Here is a 23,632-nt window from a genome sequence, read left to right as displayed (position 1 = left end):
TCCTCAATACCGACGTGGCGCCACCTTCTGGCTCATCTTAATTTTACAAAACAATAAACAACTTTATCACAACCCCGCTACAACATAACACCGTTAATGTTGTTAGAGATGATCGGATATTATCACACTGCCTCTATATATTGCACAGGGATGGCAAATAAGCACCCTAAAACGAAGAAGCATATTCGATGCAGACCGCCACCACTCCGTGTCGCTAGGGGCGCTGTTACCTGGGCGACACATTGGCACGCTGAACCACTTCAATGACGTAGCGAAAAATAATACAAATCTGAGAGGCATCGGTAGCTGCTTTTTGTACCTTAGGTCTAGGAGGAATGGGTAACTTAAACTGGGTTCTTCACCCACGTCTTCTCCCAACACTTTTCTTGTTGTTATCCTGTATACTGAGCCTTTCTCTCGGCACGGAGCTGAGCTTTGTGACATGCGGATCAGTCGTTAAACTGATGAATATTAGGCACAATGTGAGACTACACTCTCACGACGTACGCTACGGGTCCGGTGAGTTCACTCTCCAACAATAATGATAGATTATTGGATAATAATAATAAACCACAGATCTTGATCGCCTACTAACACTTATCTCTGTAATTAAAAGTGCATTGTTGTACGAAAACGACCGATTTCTGTGGAGGTTATCAATGTCAGCTTGACATGTTGACCTCATTATTAGTGTAATCAGTGTTACGTATACATTTTTTTTTTTTTGTTTTGCTTGTTTTGTTTTTTTAAGACGAGTTGCTCAATATATGACCTGTGTTTAGTTTAATTGAGAGAGGGTTGATTAAATCACACACAAACACATCTAGATGAGTCTTGATGACTTCACATCTCCAACACACCAATAATAATAATAATTATGTAAATTAAAATCAGTGAAGACCCTTCAGGTCACACAGCAGAAAATCACAGCATTTATAACCAGGATGCACCACGGATGTGAGCCAAAGAACCTAAAGAGCCGGGCTTGGTTATTTATGACTTACCCAAACGTTACATTTAGATGATCATAAGCTTTTTGTTCTTTTAGAAGTGTCCGCTGACATGAGGTTTTAGATTTTATCTTCAAAGTCAAACCCAACACAGAGACACTATGTTAACTCAGTGTTTTTTCTACAAACAGATTCATCCAAAATACAGGGTTCCTGGAAATGGGTGAAAAGGGTTTATCTGGGTTTGATCTTAATAATTTGTATGAGCTACATTACCTAGCTATAGTCGTCTGGACATTATTTGGTGATGTAACAGCATATATACTCAGATTAATGAAAACAATTGATTCATTTCAGAATTTATTTACATGATTCACCTATTTACTCAAAAGCCATAAAGTAGTTTGGCAAAGTAAAGTAGTAGTTTGTTTAGACAGAAGACAAAGCTAAATAAAAGTCAGCTAGACTGGTTGAGTTTTCTTGCCACTCACCCAACCAGATTCTTCTTGGTAATATGTAACATGTTGGCGTGGTGCCCACTTTAAACTCACAGGACCAGAGTCTGTTAATGATTCACCTGCATTCATTAGATGTTCAGAGTAACGTGGTAGTGTCTTGTTTTCCCCCACAGTGAGTGGGTTTTTAGATATGCCGTGACCCTGATGACTGAGAATGTTCACGTACCAGACATATTTTTCAGTTTTCTGCTGACCATGTTTGTGACACAGGTAGCGGTCAGCAGTCTGTAACAGGGGTTTCCTCAGTGGAGGACAGTAACAGCTACTGGAGCGTCCGCGGAACGAGCGGCGCCTTGTGCCACCGGGGGACGCCGGTCAAGTGCGGGCAGACCATTCGCCTCACTCACGTCAACACGGGCCGTAACCTGCACAGCCACTACTTCGCCTCCCCGCTGTCCTCCAACCAGGTGGGTGGCGCGAGAGGTGAAGGATTATACAAAGGAAAGGAAGTCTACAAGCAAGCAGATTTTAATTTGGTGTGTGCATGGTATGTGGGGAAAAAAAGTGACAAAAACCTAGACCGACAACATGAACTGGAGCAGAGCTGACAGCAGCTTTTACACTTACACAAGGAAACTCAGCAAACCTTCTGGGAAAACTGCCTCAGGTCAGAAAAAACCTCGTCGAGCTTGAAGGAAGTGTGAGCACACTGTCTGCCCGAAGTGTAAGAGGACTGGATGACGTGTGCCATGAGAGGATACAACTTTATAAACTTTTAGACATTTCGGTGCATGTCTGTACTCGGGTGGCTCTTCGCGTTATGCCTCTTGTGTGTGTGATGAATGTGAGTGGAGTTTAAATTAGCAAACAGGTTTTCGCTCTCTGTTACTGGCAGTGGATTTAAATCTTATCAGTTATCCAGAAATAGAGATTACTGCATGTTTTTTTATTTGCAGGTTTTTCAGAACACTCAGTTTAAATCACTATTGAAGTGAAATGTTGCCACCACAATAGATAATGAGGAAAGAGACAAGACAAAACCAAACATGTTGTTCGTATGTATATCGTCTAGGACAGAATATGAATGAATGATTAAAAATAATAATGTATTATATTTGAACATATTTCCAGACATATATTCATTGTGGAGTGCAACTAAACTAATAAAGCTTTCACAACAGCAAGGTTCCTCTTTCTTCTATACTTCCCTGATCTCTAATCGTGTTGTCATTGTCCACAGGAGGTGAGTGCATTCGGCGAGGAAGGGGAAGGAGACCACCTCGACGAGTGGACGGTCCAGTGCGGGGGGTCCGTGTGGAAGCGAGAGGAGGCCGTGAGCTTCCGCCACAAGGCCACCGAGGCGCTCCTGTCGGTGACGGGGGAGCAGTACGGACGGCCGATCCACGGCCAGAGCGAGGTTCACGCCATGTCCAACCCCAGCCAGCACAGCCTATGGAAGGCCATGGAGGGCATCTTCATGAAGCCCAGCGAGAGCCCGGCGGGCAACCGGGACTACAGTCACACACACACTGAGTTCTGAACTCCCCCTTTCTCCCTTTTTAGCTCTACCAGCAGCCCCCCTTTCTCTTCCCCCAACAATATTTTGTCTGCGGACATCCATGTGGAAACTTGAATTTTTAAATATCCAGCAGCTGCACTCAGGCTTCACAAAGTGTGGACAGCATCATAATTTGCCATTACAGGTACAAGAAGAAACAAAAAACAAAAAAAAAGCTGTTTTACTCTATCAAGACTAATCTGTACTACAGGTTTATGTCCATCTGGGGCAACGCTCTCAGCTGTTATTTATTGCCACAGTACAACATGCAGTGAAGCGCATTTACAAGTCATCAAGTGAGATGTTGTTACTTGTGCCTTTATGCTCTCGGAGAAAGTCGTGGGTGTTTACATAGTGGAGCAGCACAGTGTCTTTATTGTGTCTTTATGGTATTTGTAAACAGTATTCTACACAAACCACCGATAAGCAGTGTTACTATAGAGTATCGTTCTCTAAAACCATTATCCCTCACTAATTGGAATGAGAAAACAAGCATTTTTGTAGTGTTTTTATTGTGTACATCATTGAACTGGATGATGTTTACTGACATTGTTTGATCGGCTTCGGGGGGTTGGAGTGCCCGGGGAAACGACTGCGTTTTACATTCGTGGAGTCTTTGCAAATGTGTTCCAGAGGTTCATGTGAACAACAAATTTACGATGGATACCTCACATTAAAGAGTTTTTTTTTTAATGCATAATATAAGTGTGACTTCTTTATTGGATCTTAACGCAAGTTGGAAAGCCCTCACTTTCACCCACCACTATGAATGTTGGCTAAAGTAAGGCTAGCTGTTAATGTCTTTCGGGACCATTACACTTGGAATAATGCCTTGTTTGTCCACTTAATGGCATGTTTTTGGTTCATTATCTCGCAGTTAATGGGGTTCAGGTACATCTGCAGTGAGGCCATTCTCGCTTGTGTTTGACCTGTGCTCCCTAATTATCATGAATTAGAGTGAGCGGTGATGCCACCACCACCGATGCGCAGGAAACTCCGCGTCTGACACAAAGCTGACAAATGTGTTAATTCACCTCTAGCCATCACACACTTAATCACTCTGAATCCGGTTAAGATGCCGTGCTTTAAGGCGGATTGTTTGTGTTGGTTTGTGATTGTCCTGCCACATGTTGATGATCTCTGGAGCCGTGAACTTCCTGCACTCGGAGAATCTTCTCATCTGTTAACCCCTCACGATCTATTGTTGGATCCTGAGGGACACTCAGACAAAGACCACACTGCTTTGTCATTCTGTTTTTAAGGGTGGCATTTAAAATGACACCGTACACTCTCTGTGAAGATTACAAATGACAAGTAACGCAACAACCCTACTTTACACACGTTGATTAAATCATTAGGTGAACGTCCTTTTCACCGGGTTATTGTGAGGTCAGTGAATGTGCCAATTTGAGGACAGTATAGGACCCTTCACAGTTTGCAGACAATGTGACGTCATCTCAAACACTACAGCCTGTAAATACCAGATAGTTTTGGCAAGAATGGACGAGGGAAACGCATATTTTAGAGAATACACTCACTCCCCGAGACTGCGATTTAATTTTAAAAGCAGACCCCTACACTCTCACTCACTGAATGGACGATTTAACCAAAGGAGGACATAGAGGGGACGAAGTCTGGTCTGTCTCTATCAAGTGAAGCCTCTTCAACAAAGATATTACAAGAAGTAAGTGGAACCACTGTGGAGAGCAACGTAGTAAATGCCACTTCTGCTTGGACTCAGCTAACGTTGCGTTAGCTCGCGGTTAGCATTAGCATTAACCTAATTTCAGTCGTAATTGAAGTTATGATTTAGTCTAACCAATAATGTCATCCAGGCTGAAACTGATGATGCATTACATATTAATCTGACCTGATAAGTCTGCACATTGTTGATTGTGTCACTCCACTACTTTTCTTTTAATTCTCAAAGCCAAACCAAAGTTGCCTACGACTGACAGTGGCTGTATATGATAAAACCTAAAGTTAGTGTTTTTGTTTTTGTGGTTTTAGCCCCCCGAAATACAGCAAGATGACATTTTCATGGTTAAAAGTAACAGTGTTCAGGCTTCTCTGTTTTGCCTCCAGTTAACACCGTGACGTCACAGTGACGTGGGCCACATCGTTCACAATTAAACACAGTAGCCAAACATTTCTATCAAAACCAGGTTTTATTGCATAAACATATATGGATATATTCATTTTAGATTAAACAGATTAAATGTGTTATTTGCATTTTTAAATATCCATTCAGTTGGTAACTATTGCTGTTTTCTTCCTCCGTTTTTAAGCAGCATGCCAAGGTTGTATTACATATCTGTGTTTAGTTTTGTCTTTATACAATCTACAACTGGTAAAAACATATTTTGGTAAAAACAAATCTCAAAAGCAACCTCCAAGAACGTGAAAATCATGAACCGATCCTGTCCTGTTACAGATGTACAGTATAGTAATGTAAACTTCAAAAAGGTATCTCAAACAAGTTTCCCTTACATAGCCATGCAAGGATGTCTGAATGACACACTCACCCGGAAAATTGTTAAGATAAAGTGGTCTATGCTGGTTTCAAAAGGGCCATGGTGCTAACAGACAAAGTTGAAGACACGGTCCATTGGTCAAATGTTGGTGTGTTGAGGATATCAAAGACGAACTTACGAGGGAAAGTGTAGCACACGGTAAAACGGTAGTTTATACAGGACAATGAGGTGGTGAGAACATCCTATTAAAACCCAGTATGACTAAAACACACAATGTATCTGGCTTCTGTGTAAGCATCCACGGTGAGGCCTACAGACTCTACTCTAAATGATGTGAAACAGAGATGAGGAGGATGTGACCTTGTATTTGCATATTTATGAAAATGCCCTCGTCTGCACTCTGATTTGATTAATCGCTGGTAGAAACTAGAAAAAATGGCTATTACAGTATAAATTGGAAAGTCAAATATGTGACAGAAGTACATAGATACCTACATTTAAACCAAGGCTGTGCCACCACAACGAAAGAGTAACTGGATTCCCTGTCTTTTAAAGACATGGAAACCTAAACAACAACATGCATACTGATTTACAGTATTATACATTTTTGCTGTGATACTTCAACTTACAAAGCTATTTGTTTATTTTAAAAGAAAGCCCTCTCGCCTTCTTTAGTTCTTGTCTAACCTTGACAATAATCTCCCATGTTTGCGCATTTTGGTTTGATTAAAAGGTCTTAATGGGAACAAACCAGACTCCTAAAATGCTATTTAGGAATCAACATCCTATATGTTGCTATTGACAGTAATGAACGCCAACGTGGAACTCAGTATCTACATAGGGCTGGGCAATATTAATACAATATCTATCCATTTCACATGTAAAATAATAGAAACAATTCTTGCTCGAGCTGTGTAATTCCTTTAATGTGTTTATCAAAACTCGTCGATTGCCCTGTGATCCAACAGAATTTGAGGAAATAGCAAAACACGATACAATATAATGTCATAGATAAACAATGACATTACTCTATTGTCCAGATCAAGACCCCCATAAAACACATTCCCCATTTATTCTGCGGCGTCATTGAGATGTTCAACCTCGGTCGGCTCCATTATAAAAGAAAGGGAGCGTGATGGCAAACACCTTCAAGGTCTCTCCCGAACTTTTTTCATCTCAGTAAAACTGTAGAGCGATTATGTCTGGGCCATAAAATATGGCTCTGACCCCAGAAACTATCAGAAGCAGTCACCTTCGGTCTTCGATCCAGTCCTGAGCAACTGGTGCAACAGCATACTTTGGGTTCGTGGAAAGAATATTAATGAACGGTCACCAGCGCAGACCCAGCTGACCTTGCCTTCACTGACACAACAAACAATCGAAGCGCATTCACAGCAGTGGCGTTTCTTCTTCTTCCTGAACAAGCCTGGCCGTTCAAGCTGCAGTTCTCGTTTCAACCAGCAGACCGCAACCTTTTTCAAGACAACATCTGTACCAACAGTGTCACAGCTCTACTGTATATCCCTGATATAGCTCACTAGTTTCTGTTTCTTCATACATTCACCCATTGAGAGGAATAATACATTACACAAGCTAAGTAATACTATATATACAGTGAAATCCACAGGGACGTGGGAGTCAGAGAAATGTTTGGTATGGCAGTGTATATACTGGCATGCATTTGTGTGCATTTACCACAGCTGTTGGGCAGCATAACAATAAGATATTGAGCTGAAATCTTTTTTTCCAGCACATGACAAAAAAAAAAAAAGAAAAGAAAAAGCTTCAGTCTGGTCCTGTTACTGTGTGATTTTTTATAGCTTCACAGATATTTCATTTGAGATCTTTCTCCTTTGTATATTTTACCCCTCTCAGACAGCCTGAGTTTACATTGTGTTTATCGACAACACACCACATGAATGTTCAGGCAATCAATCAGTAAGTATGTGGTGACAGCGGGACCGGGATGATTCTTAAATGGTCCCTCACTGAGTATTGAGTTGTGCTTTTTGTGGATACACATAAAGATTCAATGTGTTCCCAGACTAGTGTACTGAGCGAAGGACGTAAATGTTTCACAAAAAGTGCGATGCCCATACATGGCGACGTAAGATGTGAGGAATCTGACGATGCATTTAAATACTGTGCCCAACATTCAGCGCCCACATTCACTCAGCTCACATTCAGCGTAACTCCTGGAGGGTAAATATGCAGTCCTCATTATAACTATTGTTTGTTTTTGAAATTAGGAATGGCTCAAAGCACCTGATAAACATTTTCGGTAATTAGAAAATCAAGTTTAAAGGGTGGTCTCGGTCTCAAAAACTGCGAAATAAAAACCCTCCATTTATTCCAGTGATTCATATAAAAACAGAATTCTTTTGCAGTTCAGGTTCCCCATGACCAGTAAGTCCAGTAACTCTACATGGTGACATCTTCAATGCAAAACAAAAACATATCTCTTCATTTCTCTTACATCGTCCATTGTTCAAATTAGACAAAACAATCAACAACAACAACAAAAAAAAAGAAACTCAACTGATTGTTTAGAGAAGTGCTTGGGTTGTGGCTGGTCCAGCTTTGGCTGCAAAGACAAGATGTGAGGTCATGGCTGTTCTGTCCACTCCCCATGCTCACAGTGCAATTGGTTACTCCATGCCGTTCCGCAGCATCTGATTGGCTGCGATGAGCATGACACTGATGATGAAAGCCATGGCGAAGGCGCAGATCAGGCTTTTTCTGACGCACGTCTGCCGGTTCTTCTTCTTAGGATGAACTGAGAGGAGTGGAAGGGGAGAGAAAAACACGAGTCAACAAGAGGTTTTTCTTGTTATTTAAATACTTAAATTACTAGTTTATTGACCTCATCGTAATGAAAAGAAAGAAAAAGAAAATACACAAAGAATGCAAAGAGATCAAGAAGATCAATAGCAATCTTGTCCTTTGTTTAACTTAAGCATAAAGACTGGAACCGGGGGGAAAGAATTAGGAAGAGACAAGTAGTGATGTGGTGACGCGAGAACATGGGACTTTGAATGAAATCCAACGAATCGTTGCAATAATATGCAAAACAAACGTAAAGTTGAAATAATCTCGACCACTAGGAGCAATTGATAGGTTGAATTAAGCTTAAAGTAAAGAAACATTGTTCACATCTTGGTTCCTATCACCCAAATCACCATGTTGATAGTGGGTTTTGAACATTGCATGAAACCAGATGTTGTGTTGTGTTGTGATGTCTTGACGGCATTTAATTATCAAAGAGAGACTAGGACATTAGTACCATCTTTCCTCTAACAGTGGCCGGTATTCAATTAATTGATTGATAAATAATGGCCGGGGGCCATGGTTTTACACGAACAAATAAAAAATGACGTCAGACAATTATTGATGTAGTAACAACAAGTGCCAACAGATGGCAGTAGCTACATTTAAAGTGACACATGAACCTTATTTTTAAACGAAACACTGTCAAAACAGCAGAGAGCTTTAGCACCGTGGCACAAAGAAAAAACTTGACGTGAACCTCGAGAAGAAGATTTTGAAATATGCAGAACAAAACACAGGAGAGGAAGCTGCAAAACGCTTCAATATTGTCGCGCGAAGAACAAGTTGTTCTGACACTGGTACGGTTACCCTCTGGTAGCTATGGCCATTTAAGTTGCTGGAAAATGTTCATGTGCGTACGGTACAATTTTAAAACCTTGTCAATTTGCCCAATAAATGGACCCTGTTTATTTTCAAACTGATACAAAGGTGTCATATATTCATTCGTCCGTTCTGACCACCTGGGCTTAAGCCTTTTATTAATCCTGCCCGGCTGCTGTTGCGCATGCACAGGTGTACCTGCTGAAGTGAAAATAAATAAATAAATAAAAGAACAGAGCAAATGGTAGGAAAACTTTGAGCACATATAGTACATACAAGGCCCTGGCCACGTTTGGAGATATAAGAACCTTCTTATGTATAGGAAGGTTGTCTGTGAAGGTTATCCTGTCACGGATGGTAGCAAGAGAGGGAGGACCCATATACATGACACTAAGAGGAGGCAGGAGCTGACTTTAATTAAAAACTAAACCAAAATTAATTTAAGGCGCTGCAGGGACAGCAGGGTAATCCAAACACATGAATCTAAAAGAAACTGAACGAGACACAGGTGAAACTAATGGGGGGCGGAGCACTCAAGGAGAAACCAAAGTCAAAGTTGGGACAACACAGGAAGTAAAATAAGGCAAGAATCGCCTAAATAAAGGTAGCAAACACAAGGAATACCAAACAGAACAAATGAAATCATTTTCGAATCATTTTTTATGTGTACAAGGCTTCAGTCTAGACAAGTTCATGTAATGTCTTGTTTAAACTTTTGCTGGACTGAAAATAGGTCACCAAATAGCCTCCCTTAAAACCATAAATAGTGATTTGTAGACTTTTTTTTTAAACAAATAAAATGTAGCATGCACTACAGCATGAGCTTCACAGTTGATTATGAACAAGTTTAAAAGATTTGTCTTATTCTTTGTTGTTTGAAGCCAGGTTAACTGTTTCTTCAGTGTTCATGCTAAGCTAACTCGTAGTACCTCTATCTTCATACAGTTTTTTTTATTACAAGATGAAGTTTCAACTTGAAATCAAACCATGTTCCCAAAATGTTAAACTATACATATAAAATGTCCAAGTAAAAACACACAATACGAGTCAGTGAGTGGTTGCAAAAGGTTCAACCATTGGGGATATTAACGCCTGCCCATCACCATCAACGTGACTCTTCAAAAGAGACGGGGGTTACGATCTCATATAGAACCAATCAAATAACCACCTGAGCCACTTCCACCAGCTGAGTGACACATGTGGACAAAATCTACCAATCTAACACCAAAAGGACCTTCGGCTTGAGACTGTTGTGTCACATAGTGAAGAATTACAGTCGTGCTCATATGATATAATGGTTTGAACTAAAACTCTGTCTGATCTGATTTAAAACAGCCAGTTCTCCTAGGTATTTTCTGTTGTATCATAAGAAAAATGAAAGATTTGAATCTGGTTCTCAAGGGACACGCATATTTTTTTTTGTAGTTTGTTCCAGTGAGTGGAGTATGTCCAATGTAAAAACATGACAGGCACAAACCGGTTATAAGATGGAAAAACAAGACAAAAGCAGAGTTTTTCTGCTACGTATTTGGCTGAAAGGCCCTTTTTACTCCCTCATAGATATAATCTCTGGAGTTTCAAAGAGAGAAAGATGTGTAGAGACAGATGTGTCCTCCAACAAGCCTCATAGCAAGAATAACAACCAAAAGTTTCCTCTCTGTCAGCTCACTTGTCTCTGTTTGTTACAATCACACGCTGCATCAATAAATCCAGCTCTATCTTTCGGATCTAAGAGGAATTGTGGAGGGGACTGAGGTCTCACCGGACAGGAAGAAGATGGCAAAAAGAAGCAGGTAAGTTGAGGATGAAGAAAGAGGGTTAAATAGGGAAAGAGCTGTTCCGTACACAAGAGGTGCTGTACCTCTTCATCTCTTCTCTATCCTCGACTGCTCCTCTTTCTGCGTCTTTGTGTTCTCTTCATTTTCCTCTTCCCAACTCCACACTGCGCTCTTTCCCTCAACACCAAAAACTTTGTGAAGCAGTGCCAAGCCAGCAGTTCCCTGATCCCTTCTTTAGCCTCTTATCTCCTCCACTGTCCCTCCTAAGCTAAGTTTCACCGTTTCCTCTCGGCTGTCTCTTTTTAGGTCTCCTGGAAACTGTAGGACAGTACCCAGTGGATTCATTAGGACTTTCCAAGTTTTCTTGCACGTTTGATGTGTCTTATACTTTTGTCCTAGTCTGGCTTGGCGAGATGACGGTGAAAAGCAGAAAGGCAATTTTGAGATTCTCTGTTCTCTATTTTTCCGTAAGCAACATAACTTGAGTTAGTTATGTAAAAATAAAACTAAAAAGACGTCTGTATCTCACTTGGGCAGTCAAGCAGGAACAAACTTTGAGACCTCTTGGATGTCATTTTGAAACAAATAAACTAATCAAATACCCATAATCTTGACATTAATAGAATTAATCATTGAAATATATACACTTAGTACGGTCTAAAATTTGACATTTCAGACTGTAACATTGTCTCTTCTTCTCTGCTATAGCAGCAGACAAACCTTGAAAAAAAAGAAAGAAGTCTTAGAAAGTCACTCTAAAGTGTAAGGAAGTTTGGAAGTGTTATTTATTTATTCTTTTTTAACCAAATTCAACACTTTGTCTATTTCATTTTATTCCAACTAGAGAAGTCAGGACAAGCTTTCTCTGTGCCCTCACTTTAATTTAATCTTTCCTCTCTGTCTTCCCGCTCTGTCTCCTTCTGCCATCTTGGTCATCTGAGACGTCTGCACCATTCAAGGTGAATCAACAAGAAAAGCTTGTTCAAGTTTTGCAAAAAAAATAAAAAAACGAATAAAAAAAAATGGTTATTTTCCTTATCGCAGAGAATAAGTGAGACAATAAATACCACTTTCATCTGAGCCCCATGTGTGAAGCACAAGCAATTAGCTTCGTTTAGAGGAGAGAGTGGAAGCAGAGGTAAAGATAATTTCCGATGCCTATAACGGCTCACTAATGACCTCTTATTTGTATGGTAGTCCTGCAGCTGTCAAAACAGCAATCTGTGTTTTAAGGGTGAGTTAGAGTTATAATTATTTACTCAATACTTTTAACTGTGAGTCTGAACCAGCAGACATTAGGAACTCAGAGGGCTCTCTAATAGTTTAAGGGGTTTTATTAAGATGTCCCATGACAGCCTTTATAGATGTGAGAGTCCGAAACCATTTTTCTTTTTATGGATGTAGCCAATTGTCTCAGACTCAGACTAGTCGATCGACTCTCATAAACAGCCATCCACCAGCCAGCGCAAAACCCCACTTGTGGAATAAATTAGAGTTGGCAGGTATTGGCAGTAATTCACGGATCTGGAAACAAACTAATTTCTTCTTGCTACTTAATGCATAGATGTGAGGGTTATATTGATCTCCCTGTCTGAGAGTGTTTTTTTGTATCTGTCTTGAATTATTAGAATGACACAAACTACAAGTACAGGTTTATTGTTGGTGTTGTCATGAGAATGTTTTGGTCACAATTTATTGCCTAAAAACGTTTTTGTAAACCGATCAGGTATAACATTATGACCACCTTCCTAATATTACTGCACAGTCACATCATCTCAGATATGGAGATAATAAGATAAACCAGCACAACATCGTCCACAGCGTGAGATTGACCTAAAGGTCAGAGCACTTTCCCATGAAACTGCAAACTAGCTAGTACTGAATACCGATATGTTTTTTGTTATGATATGAATTTTTAATTTAATTTTTTTCTCAACATTCGTTCAGAACGCTGCACCACGAGACACTGTTTCCAAACAGACCATTTTCAGTGTAGCATTTCTAAACACACGACTGCGTCACTGTGAGGTGTGGTGAAGATGGGAAGGTCCGAAAAAGGCAGAAGAGGCCAAACGCAAGAGGATTTGTGCCAAAATAAAAGGTGACGTGTCGGTTCCCCTGGTTTGGATGACTTGTCCCCAAAAATGTCCACAATTTTAGCTTTTTATGAATGACAGAAAAAAAAGGTTGCGCGCAGACTACAACTATTACGGTAGGCAGTCGCGCTGTTATTAACATTACAGACTAGCAGTTTAATTATGTTTAAATACGAATAAATATGTCAAAGTAAATGAAACCATAATTATCCCAGTTTCTTCATTCATCTTGATAACATTTAACTTTTTGCAGTGCTAACATGGGGCCATGCAATCCCACAGATACTTGATCAGTTTGGGATCTAGTGAATTTTGAGGCCAAGTCAGCACCTTGCGCTGTCCTTCATCTTTTTTTAAGTTGTTCCTAAACTGTTTGTGTGTCTGTGTCTGTGTCCGGCTGCATCCTGCTGCATATGGCTGCTGCCATCAAGGAGTCTGGTCTGGTCTAGGTGGGTGGTCTAAGTAACATCTGCACAAATGTCAGGTCCAAAAGTTTCTCAGCAGAACATTGAATTGTCACAAGATGGTCGATGTTATTTACTTCTCCCGCCAGTGGTTTTAATGCTGTGGCTGGTCTGTCTATGTAGCCCATAAAGTTATTTGTGACAGTGAAGTTCAGAAGAGAAAAGCCTCCTCACCTCCCTCGTACTCAGGGCAGTTCCCTGAGGTTTCATTGAGGCTCTCCTCCTCAGTGATGATGATGTTCTCTATGTCCTTCATCGTCAGGTGGTCCCGGAAGGCGTGGAACAGCACCTGCTTCAGTTCATCCAGAGACAGCTGCTGCATGTCGAACTGCAGGGACACGGCAAATCAATGCAGAGACTCAGTCATCAACACGCTGGCTTTATGAGGGCAGATAAATATAGAAGATAAGAAGGAGGTGTGAAATGTACAAGCTGCACAAAACGATGGCACACGTGTGTGTCTGCGCTTTCCTGGGCAGACGTGTAATGCACGAAAACAGCGCGCGTACAGTGAGGGGAAAGTGTGTCAGATCTAATGTTTTGCATGCAATCCCTTGTGTGTGTGTGCATTAATATAAGGAGATAAATGTGTGCGAGCACAGTTGGTTTAATGGATGCGTCAATTAATACGGAGATAATGACACGTGTATTTCCTCGGAGGTTGTCCTAATTTCAATTCACAGTTTACAGATCAAACATGTCTGAATTGCCTCTGCCCTGTTCCATGTGTATTCATCCAAAATAATATAATCCTCCACGTGCCCCCCAGGAGATAATCCCCACCCCACCCTCCACAATCCACAGATACACATGCATGCAACATCCTCAAGCCTACCAGCATGTCCTGTAAGTCTAGATTGTTTACCTCCCTGACAGCCCCAAATACAATCAGTCGCTTGGTTTAGCACAACAGATGGACACTCTGAGGCAGGTGTGGAGAAGGGGAAGAATATTAGAGGTTGACAGATAGAGCAAGAGAGAAACGCTTGCGAGATAAGACAATTGGAAAGTGTGATGAGGTCAAAGAAAAGGGAGGCAAGTGGGGCGCCAGATGGAGAAAACAGAGCTGGCAGACAATAGTGGTAGAGATGTAAAAGACTTGTGATAGCAAAGAGGGTATGCTCATTTCGGCAAGGGAACACTAATCCTGCTCGTGCTTTATTGCCGTGCATGCCTAACACGAAAAACAACAGATCAACTATTGTTTGTCGAAGTGAAACTCGCTCAGGAGAGGCTACGAAATCATCTTATCAGAGGAGTCGCGTATCAAACCTCCGTGCTTCTTTAGTGCCGACTGAATCGTGAGGACAATAATACAGGCCGGATTATTAGTTGACTTACGGTTCAGGTTCTGCATCTTGCGACACAAAACCTGAAACGGTCCGCATGGCTATGTGTGAAGTGTAGATAGGCAACCTTGTACAGCTTAAACACAATGAAACAAAGGCATCTGGACTTGTGGGAGTATCTTTGAAGATGTTTCCCCCACTCTGGTGACTAGTGGAGGGTTGAAGGTTTTAATTGGAACATCTGTGGAGGGCGAACACCTGAAGCTCACAGGGTTTGATAACTACCCGATACTTACCTGCAATTACAGGATGATATTTAAACACACTGATGAGGTGAAATTCTGTTTTTAGTTGTTGTGTAATGACCCATTAACAGCTGGAATCTCTCCAGACTCATGGCTCAAGGGGCAAGTGGGCTGCGATTCTGTAGGTAGAGATGTGCTTCAGGTGTTTGGAATTAAAAGCTAAACTCTGTGAAGTGACAAATGTTCTGCACTTGTACAATACTACATTTGCACCTTAGACGAGTGGTGTAACATCTTCAAGAAAACCCCAACAAGTCCCATTCCCTCTCTCAGTGTGACTTAATACCAATTATCTGCTGCTCGAGGTTCATAATCAAGGTGAATTACGCACGCAGTGTCAATCTTCTTATCCAAGATTCACTGATTCATTCATTTAAAACTGTTTTTTGGTGTGTATTGTGTAGTGTATTGTATAATTTAATCCCTGGTATTGTTTTAGTAATTGTGTTCCAGAGTTACACTTAAAGATTTCAACACTGCAACGAAACAATCAGTGAAATGCAACTGGGGCACAAGTGCACAAACGGGAAAACGTGATATCATCATCTTCTGACATGTATGCATACATAGGATACAGAACAGCTACACACACACACAGGTTTTATGCTACTGAGTCAGGTCTTGATTTATTTTTACCTCGCCGCTCGTCTCGGCTCTGCAAATGTGCATCGATACCAATCTAAACCACTCGTGCCGGCTTTTCAGGTTTACATTGTAATTATGGAGACATGCATTCGGACGCATAATCACAAACTGATGCATGAACGGGTAAAATGACAAACACACACACACACACCAGTAATAGCAAACCTGGGACACTGCAGTAAACAAGAATAATTCCACATAACTACACAGACTGACACCCTCTGGCTTTCTATCCACTCCCCCGACACAAACACCAGCATCACTGCAGCACCTTAAATTGGTTGCAGGGGTAAAAAAGAGAAACGACCCAGAAGAGGATGATTATTCACAATTCGGTGACCATCACACTGAAACAACTTTCACTCTTATTTTAGTTTTGAATAGCAAACGAGCAAAAGTGACTGCGGAGGATGAAGACAGAGAGGAAGTCAAACAAGCAAACGGGACCGAACGCAGCCGAGGGTCCATTCATCTCCACAACGTAGGGCTCCCTGTATGACTGACAGATGGTTTGGGGATGGATTAACGCTAAATAGCAACTTAATCCCAGTTATTAATATTTTATGAGGCTGTTTAAGGTTCGGATGCGTCAGTAATGTTTGCAGTCGCTGATGCAATGGGTCTGTATTTTCATAATTCCTCTCTTTGGCAACAGCTGGAAGCTACTTGACATCCTTTCCAGTCATACTGCTCACATGTTATATAATTGGTCTCTGCTACGTCGTTCTTCTGTAAACACACAACAAACGGCATCTCTGCCTATTGGAGAGAGCGAATCTCTACGCAAAACGCTCTCCGTGACGTTTCTCTTTCTTTTTCGTATGTGAATCGGTCGGAGGATAATCTGTGGGAATAGTTCATACGGTATTATTACGATTACTAGATTATGTGTGAATATACTTTATAAGATTTATTTGTTCGGACAAGCTGTGGTCCCAACTGCCCTGACTGCAACACTGTGTAGCACTCCAGGGCAGATAAACAGGGAGTGGCAGCAGCAGCAGCAGCAGCAGTAGTTGGAGCTGCCTGATTTCTTTTCCCCTCCTCGCCATGACTGGATCTGTCTAGAATAGATGCAGGGGAATGGAGGAACAACTTTTTGGACTTTAGCCGCAGGACAGGCGACATGACAGGTGAGGGAAGGAGCACAGAGAATATACAATGTTCCTGTCCGTCTGTCTGAGGAGGGAACGGCCGCAGTGGAGCTACCTGTTACTAACCGACAGAGTGACGTCTCCTCCTGAAGGACACGCACAAACACACACTGAGTGACGAATATTCCAGAGTTTGCCTGTCAGCGCGTTTCACCTTTCGCCGGATCGACCCAAATGTGCAACACGTGCGCGCGCGTGCATGCGAGCGAGCATTTGACAGGACGGCAGCAGGGGACCACGGGCAGTGACCGCTGACACAGTCAAGGAGCCAGGACACATCAATCAGAGGAACAGGTGCTCACCCGCCGTCCTTCCTGCGTAATCCCGCCCGCCCTCACACAGCACAAGCTTGTTTCGTCAGTCGTCCACCTGCTTTGTCTCCTGACCCGTCTCGAGAAAAGTCACCCAGAGTGACAACCTGCGAGCACTGTTTCTTTTATCCCGTACTCCCCCCCCAACCCCTCTCGACTTTATTTTTATGTCTAGCAGGAGGGATGTCAGAGTTAGGTGACACCTTCAAGTTCAAATGATTTTCTGGTTGTCTGTCTGGAAAATAAGACCGCTTTTGTGGATGCCACGGCTAAAAAAGGAAAATTTATGCTTAAAGATGCAGCCATGTGGTTTAACAGTATGAAGTGGGCAGCTATTATGGAGCAGAGAAATAGAATTGCTATATTTGGCATGAGTGGTCATTAGACAGAAAACTGCTTCAGCCGCTGCAGATAGCCCAGATTACTCTGCTGCCATGGTTTTCTTTTGGTTTCTATTTTCATTGATTAAAAAAAAATAAATTAAAAAAAAGCACCAATGGGTGTTAATGGAAGAGAACTTGAAATTTGACATAAATCTGACTTCGTTCGTAAAGCGTCTCTGACTCATATTAGTCTTGATTCTCGCTGATTACACCAGTCAAACAAGTTTATTCCATTAACGCTCACCAGAGAACAGGCTGAGTGAATATTCTGATCCTGTGCTCTGAAAGGCATCAGCACACATTGAATCACATTCGACAAACTATAAATAGTTTCAAGAAAGGCTTAAAATTCAAATGGTGTAAACTGTTTCATATCAGTGGCGCAGCAAGTCTAATGAATCAGCTAATGGTAGCTTCTTACCTCTTCTGTCATGTTTAAGGGCACACACCTGTTGAATCACTATAATCTGCTGCAAACTTTTTTAATTATTTATTTATACAAAAAGGAGGCTGATAAATATAATTTTTTCTGAATTTTCAGTCTCTTAAAAGAAAGGTAGAAAACTGAGGTGAATGCAATTTGCACTTAGCAGAGGTCGACCTCACCAGGTAAATGACAGTGTAGGTTGTTGGTGTGCTACCAATTCCATTTTATTTTTCTGCAACAAATGACTTTCAGTCACACAAATAATAATAGCTGTCTCATTCATAAAGCTGGAAGTTCAAGGATGAGCCACAACATTAAAACCACCTAATAATGCGTAGGCCATCCCCGCGTGACCGTTGTCAGAGGATGGACGTCTGTGGAGCGGGAATGTAGCTGGACGTGGTCTGCAGCAGTGTTTCGGTAGGTGGTATGTGTCAAAGTAACATCCACGTGGGTGATACAGGTTGAGCCACTGGAGGACTTTTGGGGCTGTTGAGTTGCACTGCAAGTAGACTTGGTGAGTGGGGTTGTACGTGCTCTGGTGGTGGAAGTACCGGACAGTGCTCCTGAGGTGTCTTAAAAAAAGTTGCAAACATTTCTCCAGGATGAATGTAATGCAAAGTTGGCCACTGACTTTTATTTTTTTTTCAGCAGGCCACTTTCCTCAGCTCAAATACATATCTTGTAAGCTGTAAACACTGTTCTAATATTGCTTGTTTTTGCCTCAGACAACGACTGTCTTTAGGCGCTGCAGCTTAATTTGCGATGGAAGTCTGGGCGCTGCGGCCTCCTCTTCTTCAGATTAAATATGCAAGTTGTCAGCAAAAATATTGCATCTCGAGTCAGGAGTTTTTCCAGAGAATATATTTGAAACTCCCCAAGGTCTATTTCCGACCGCGCTACAGTGGAAAATAAATAGAAAATACTTCAGTGGTATGCTGAATCAAACGAGCTGGACATAATCACGGGGACGGGCGCAATTGATTCAACACACCCGCAGAAACGAAAGGGAGGGAAACGTATTTACGCGCAAACGTCCAGACCCCCCGGTAAAGTCAGCCATCACACTATATATCTCTCCCTGCGCAGACATTATCCGAACTGAGTCATTATGATGGATACATCGCGGTGAGCCTCCTCTGTCTTCCTCTTTTCAACACAATGGCTCTGCCTCCCCTCTTGTCTTCCCTCTGAGGTCCGTGAAATATAAACACACACACACAAAAGCTGCTCTGAAAATCCTCAGAGACACACTTCCTCCTACCACTTCACCCCCCTCCTCTCCCTTCCTATATTCTGTTGCTTTCCTCGCACGCTCCCGCTCCTGTTTCTCCTCTCCTGCCTATCATTTCTTTTTTCCTATCCTTTCTCCCTGTTTCCTCTTGGTCTGTCTCCCTCTTTGTGGGTGGTAAACATTTTAAATCACCCCTGGGACGCACAGTGTCTGAGACGTTCATGAATCACAGTCTCTCTTACTTGTTTCATTTCATCCGTCCCCACTCCTTTGTGTGTTTCCTTTATACTCCCGTATCTTTATGTGGGGCATCCCCCCCCACCACCACCACCACCACCTCATCCCCACACATTGTCCAGCTCGCCTTTCTATTCTGTCATCCCTTTCAGCCTCGCCGGTTGGCACACCGAAGCTTCATCTATCCGTCACAGATGCAGCGCGTCTCACTTGTAAAGAGGGTTCTATTTCACACAATGGCCCTGAAGTCAAATCTACATTTCCTGCATCAAATTAGTTTGTTTTCTGACGTGTGTGTGTGTGTGTGTGTGTATAGCCTAGGTTTTTTTTTTTTTTTTTTTTTTTCAATTACATTTCTTTAAGGAGGCTGCACACAATGAGATCTAGGATGAAGAATGTCTATGCAAATGTGGTCCAGTATGTGTTCGCAACCTGAAACACACACACACACACACACCTCCTCACTCCAGTGAGTCACCCTCTAAATGCTGCTCCTCGCATTTGACTCGAGGAAAGCAGCTTCCTGAGCGCTGTCGCCCTGCTCGCGCTCAGCCCCCTCCCCGCGCGCTCACAACTCGGCACTTTTCGTTACCGTCGCACGTCTTCCCTGAGAGACAGTCGCACAAACTCAAAAGGAAAGGGGGACTGATTTAAAAATAAGCACATTCAAAGACATGCAGATGCACTGCAGCCCCTAATTAACACAGTGCCCAGTCTGGACACTTATAATAGCACAAGCTCAGACTATCCCTGTAATCTCCGTAATACCCTCTGCAACACCGTGAATGATGAACACGCATGCACGCCCAAATCCTAAAACATACATAAGCTTGCGTGAAGGAACATATTTAATTCACAGCGGGATCGGAGTCAAAAGAAGAAAAAAAAAAAGTCTGTCGGGGAATAGAAGAAATAAGTAGGGGGAGATTATATGTGTGTGTGTGTGTGTGTGTGTGTGTGTGTGTGTGTGCAGAGTCCCTGCAGACACCCAGGGCTCCGCTTCAGGATGTAAAGACTCGCCCCGCCTGCTGCAGTCAGAGGTGAGGCCGAGCAAGCAAGAGGAGGCGTAGCAAAGGATGAAGCAGATAAATGACGCCGTGGCGCGTGAAGCAACAAGAAACAAACCGTTCCGCCAGACGGGGGGGAGGAAAGTTTTGCCTCTCACCTGCCAGAAGATGTTGTCTATGGTGTTGCCCAGGAATCCTTCCCTGTTCTCCGTCGACAGCAGCTTGGGCCCCAGTATCGTCATGAACTCCTCAAAGTCCACCTGGCCGTCCCCTGAAGGTGGACACGCACACACATGCATGCGGCGAGGCAGGGAGACAGGACGGCACAAAAGAAAATCAGACAAAGGGGACGAAAGCGTGTTAGTTTGCAGAAGAAAAAAAAAAAAAAAGAAGACTGATCAACAGATGGGTCTGCTCCCAACCGTGACAGACACTCGTGCGTTATTAGCATTCATTCACCTTTCAAATAAGGTGTGTGCACCTGTGCAAGTGTGAGCCCGCAACTTGTTTTCATGACTGTTCACACATCATTTGGCGAATTTAAATTCAAAGGACATATCTCGTCAGTGTTTGCATTATGTATTCTGCTGCTGCATGTTGTTTGAGATACCAATCAACAGGCACCATCCCATGGAGTTATTACTCACTGAACACATCTCCATGACAGCGCAGTGTCATCAGCACAGACCTAAACACCTCATATTGCCAATATTGACATCACACTCTGTTTACAACATTGTATACTGTTATTAGTGTTAGTGTGTCGGAATAAGGGGTCGTATTAGAAGCATCGGTGGTAGTTTACGCAAGTTTCGGTGCTGTTGTGTGATGACACTATCTTATGTCAGTGATTTTTCTTTTCCAGAAAGAACCTTATAATTTGGTACCAATTAAAAGAAATGACTATTCAGAAAGTGCTCTTGCAATAAATTAAGTCTAATTAATTGCTGCGGAAGCTCAAGAGTCTATTAATCAGTTCACAGATGGCTCAAAACGGAGCTTTGAATTAACATAATATAATCTCCTTTTTAACACCACATCGGCCAAAACCTGAAGGATATCAGCCGATCAAGCTCAAATTTAATGATATAAAATACATCTGTGACTCCTGATTAGAACTGACACTCTAATTGTGCCAGCGGCTGCAGCTGCTTCCACGGCTTTATTAGGGGTGACACGGAGATGATAGAAGTCAGGGGCAAAGGATTTGAAGAGAGATGCCTTCTCTCCTCAGAACAAATGGCACCGCCGCTCTCAGATGGCCAGACAACTCGTGGAAGCAAAAAAAAAAAAAAAAAAAAAAAAGCTTTTAGCTTCGACCTTTGATATTTACCACGAGTTGTGGTATCAAGTGCGGGCAGATAAGAACGGGACGAGAGATCGACTAGTTTCATTTGCGAGGCAGGGGCCGCTCACGAGTAATCGCAGCCCTCTGAGAATTTACAAGCAGAGCTGGAGTTTAAGGAGTTTAGGAGCAGGAGGAGGCAGCCTCTCTCCTTACTGGCTATGGAGAATTCAGATTAGGCAACTGACCACCTGCTGCTGTTAGGGTGCTTTATTAATGGTTTTGAGGAAACATTTTGAGGGAAGCTGCAACTAAAAATTCTATTTCGCCTTAAGTGAGAGAAAGAGGAATCACTGTCTGGGTTTCATTTAAGTGTTTTTCATTTACATTGCATTAAAAAATCCGAATATTCACCCAACCAGCTTTACTTTACTTGGATGGAAAGTTCCTCTTCGGGTTTGTCCACCAGAAATTAAAATTTAAAGGAGAAAACTTTCTTCTTTTTTTTTTTTTAATTTAAACACTGCAACTATAATTATATCATGTTAACCAGACTCGTCTTGGTTGACTCTCAGTTTTTCACGTGTGTGTGTGTGTGTGTTTGCCTGAGCGCTTGCACGCTCTGTGCATGCACCCAAGTGTGTGTCCTTATGTGGCGTCTCACCATCCATGTCCAGTCTCTGCATGATGATGGCCAGCTCCACTTCGCTGGGCATGTAACCCAGGGAGCGCATGGCCATGCCCAGCTCCTGTTTGGAGATGAAACCATTTCCATCACGATCCAAAACGCGAAACGCTTCACGGATCTCTGCACAAGAAACACATCACAGTACTTCACAGTCTGTCTTCTGCTCCTCTTTTTTCTTTCATTAGGAAACACATATACAGGCCAACTCTGTAAGAGTATGTTAATATATAGTGTAGTATCCTGTACACTATTAATATTGTGGTGGGACCATTTGCTTGTCTGACTATGTGTGGATGTCTGATTAGTTGGGGACAAGGTTGGAAGGTGTGAATTTATGCTTCACCTTTGCTTAATGTCATCTTTCATTTTTCTCACCTTGTGTTTGAGTTATATATATTCTGATGTCTTGGTTGGTCTCTGGCGTGTTTTGTGATGTCTGTTCTGTGCGGTAACACTCTGTAACACTACAGATTTTAACAGTCCTGAGCAACTGAAATGCTCTAAAAACAAGAGGAACTAAATTTCGGAAACACAAGATTTGGTTCGTGCATGAAGCAAGATAAGAAACTGCATTTAATGCCGCTAACAAAGCAGAAAAGCCACTGTTGTGTTTCCAAAAAGGGAAAGAAACGGGAGGAAACAAAGGGAGAAGAAATGAGAAGAGGGGACAAGCAGGTAAACAGGTGGTTGCACAGTAAGGGCAACAGAAAAAACTCACTAATGGACAAAGACAAAGGGGGAGCCGATGCTGTATATGCACAAAGGGCTGGTGGGATAACGAGAGACATATGAGGCTAATGAGGGAGGAGAAGGTAACAAGACACAGGTGAAAACAATCAGACAGTCACAAAGGCAGGGAGCAAAGCGATCTGGAAGGGAAAATGAGAACAGATTGAATAAAACATGTTCTCATACGCTTCACATGTAAAATGCTACTTCATATTTTATTGGCAGTTCTTGCTGTTGTATAAATAATGATTGTTTCTGTCTCTTAGGGGTAAACGTATACGTATCACGTTGTTGTAACTGTACAGCAAATCTCAACCATTTTACTAAAGGAAAGCCACGAGAGTTTTAATGAAACCCAGGACGTTGTAGCACTGAAAGGGCAAAAAAACAAACAAAAGAAATGCTGGTAGGTGCCTCCATTATCCACGGTTCCTTTTGCCAAATTCACCTTAGATAGCGTGGAGTGACAGGTGAACCCAGATGGAGTACAGAGAGCGGTGATGGAGAGAAAA

General features: G+C 42.2%; 2 protein-coding genes across 2 annotated transcripts in view; one reads left to right on the top strand and one right to left on the bottom strand.

Annotated features, from left to right (window-relative positions):
• Positions 1-255: 255 nt before the first annotated feature.
• sdf2 (stromal cell-derived factor 2) lies at positions 256-3,663 on the top strand. Its single transcript, XM_047606439.1, has 3 exons — positions 256-519; positions 1,679-1,875; positions 2,649-3,663. Exons 1-3 carry the CDS (start codon positions 336-338, stop codon positions 2,946-2,948), a joined length of 681 nt encoding a protein of 226 aa, XP_047462395.1. The 5' UTR covers positions 256-335; the 3' UTR covers positions 2,949-3,663.
• Positions 3,664-5,119: 1,456 nt separating this feature from the next.
• caln2 (calneuron 2) overlaps positions 5,120-23,632 on the bottom strand; it is a 29,793-nt gene continuing 11,280 nt past the window's right edge. The window contains exons 3-6 of the mRNA XM_047606110.1: positions 22,368-22,511; positions 20,577-20,689; positions 13,601-13,754; positions 5,120-8,216 (exon numbers count right to left, since the gene is read on the bottom strand). Coding sequence (XP_047462066.1) covers positions 8,089-8,216; positions 13,601-13,754; positions 20,577-20,689; positions 22,368-22,511 — 539 coding nt within the window. The 3' untranslated portion in view covers positions 5,120-8,088. The remainder of the gene's footprint in view (positions 8,217-13,600; positions 13,755-20,576; positions 20,690-22,367; positions 22,512-23,632) is intronic.

The sequence above is a fragment of the Mugil cephalus genome, chromosome 15 (genome assembly GCF_022458985.1).
Source record: "Mugil cephalus isolate CIBA_MC_2020 chromosome 15, CIBA_Mcephalus_1.1, whole genome shotgun sequence".
Classification (NCBI taxonomy): Eukaryota; Metazoa; Chordata; class Actinopteri; order Mugiliformes; family Mugilidae; genus Mugil; species Mugil cephalus.
Note: the sequence above shows the minus strand (reverse complement) of the source record. Positions and strands in the feature narration are given on the sequence as shown.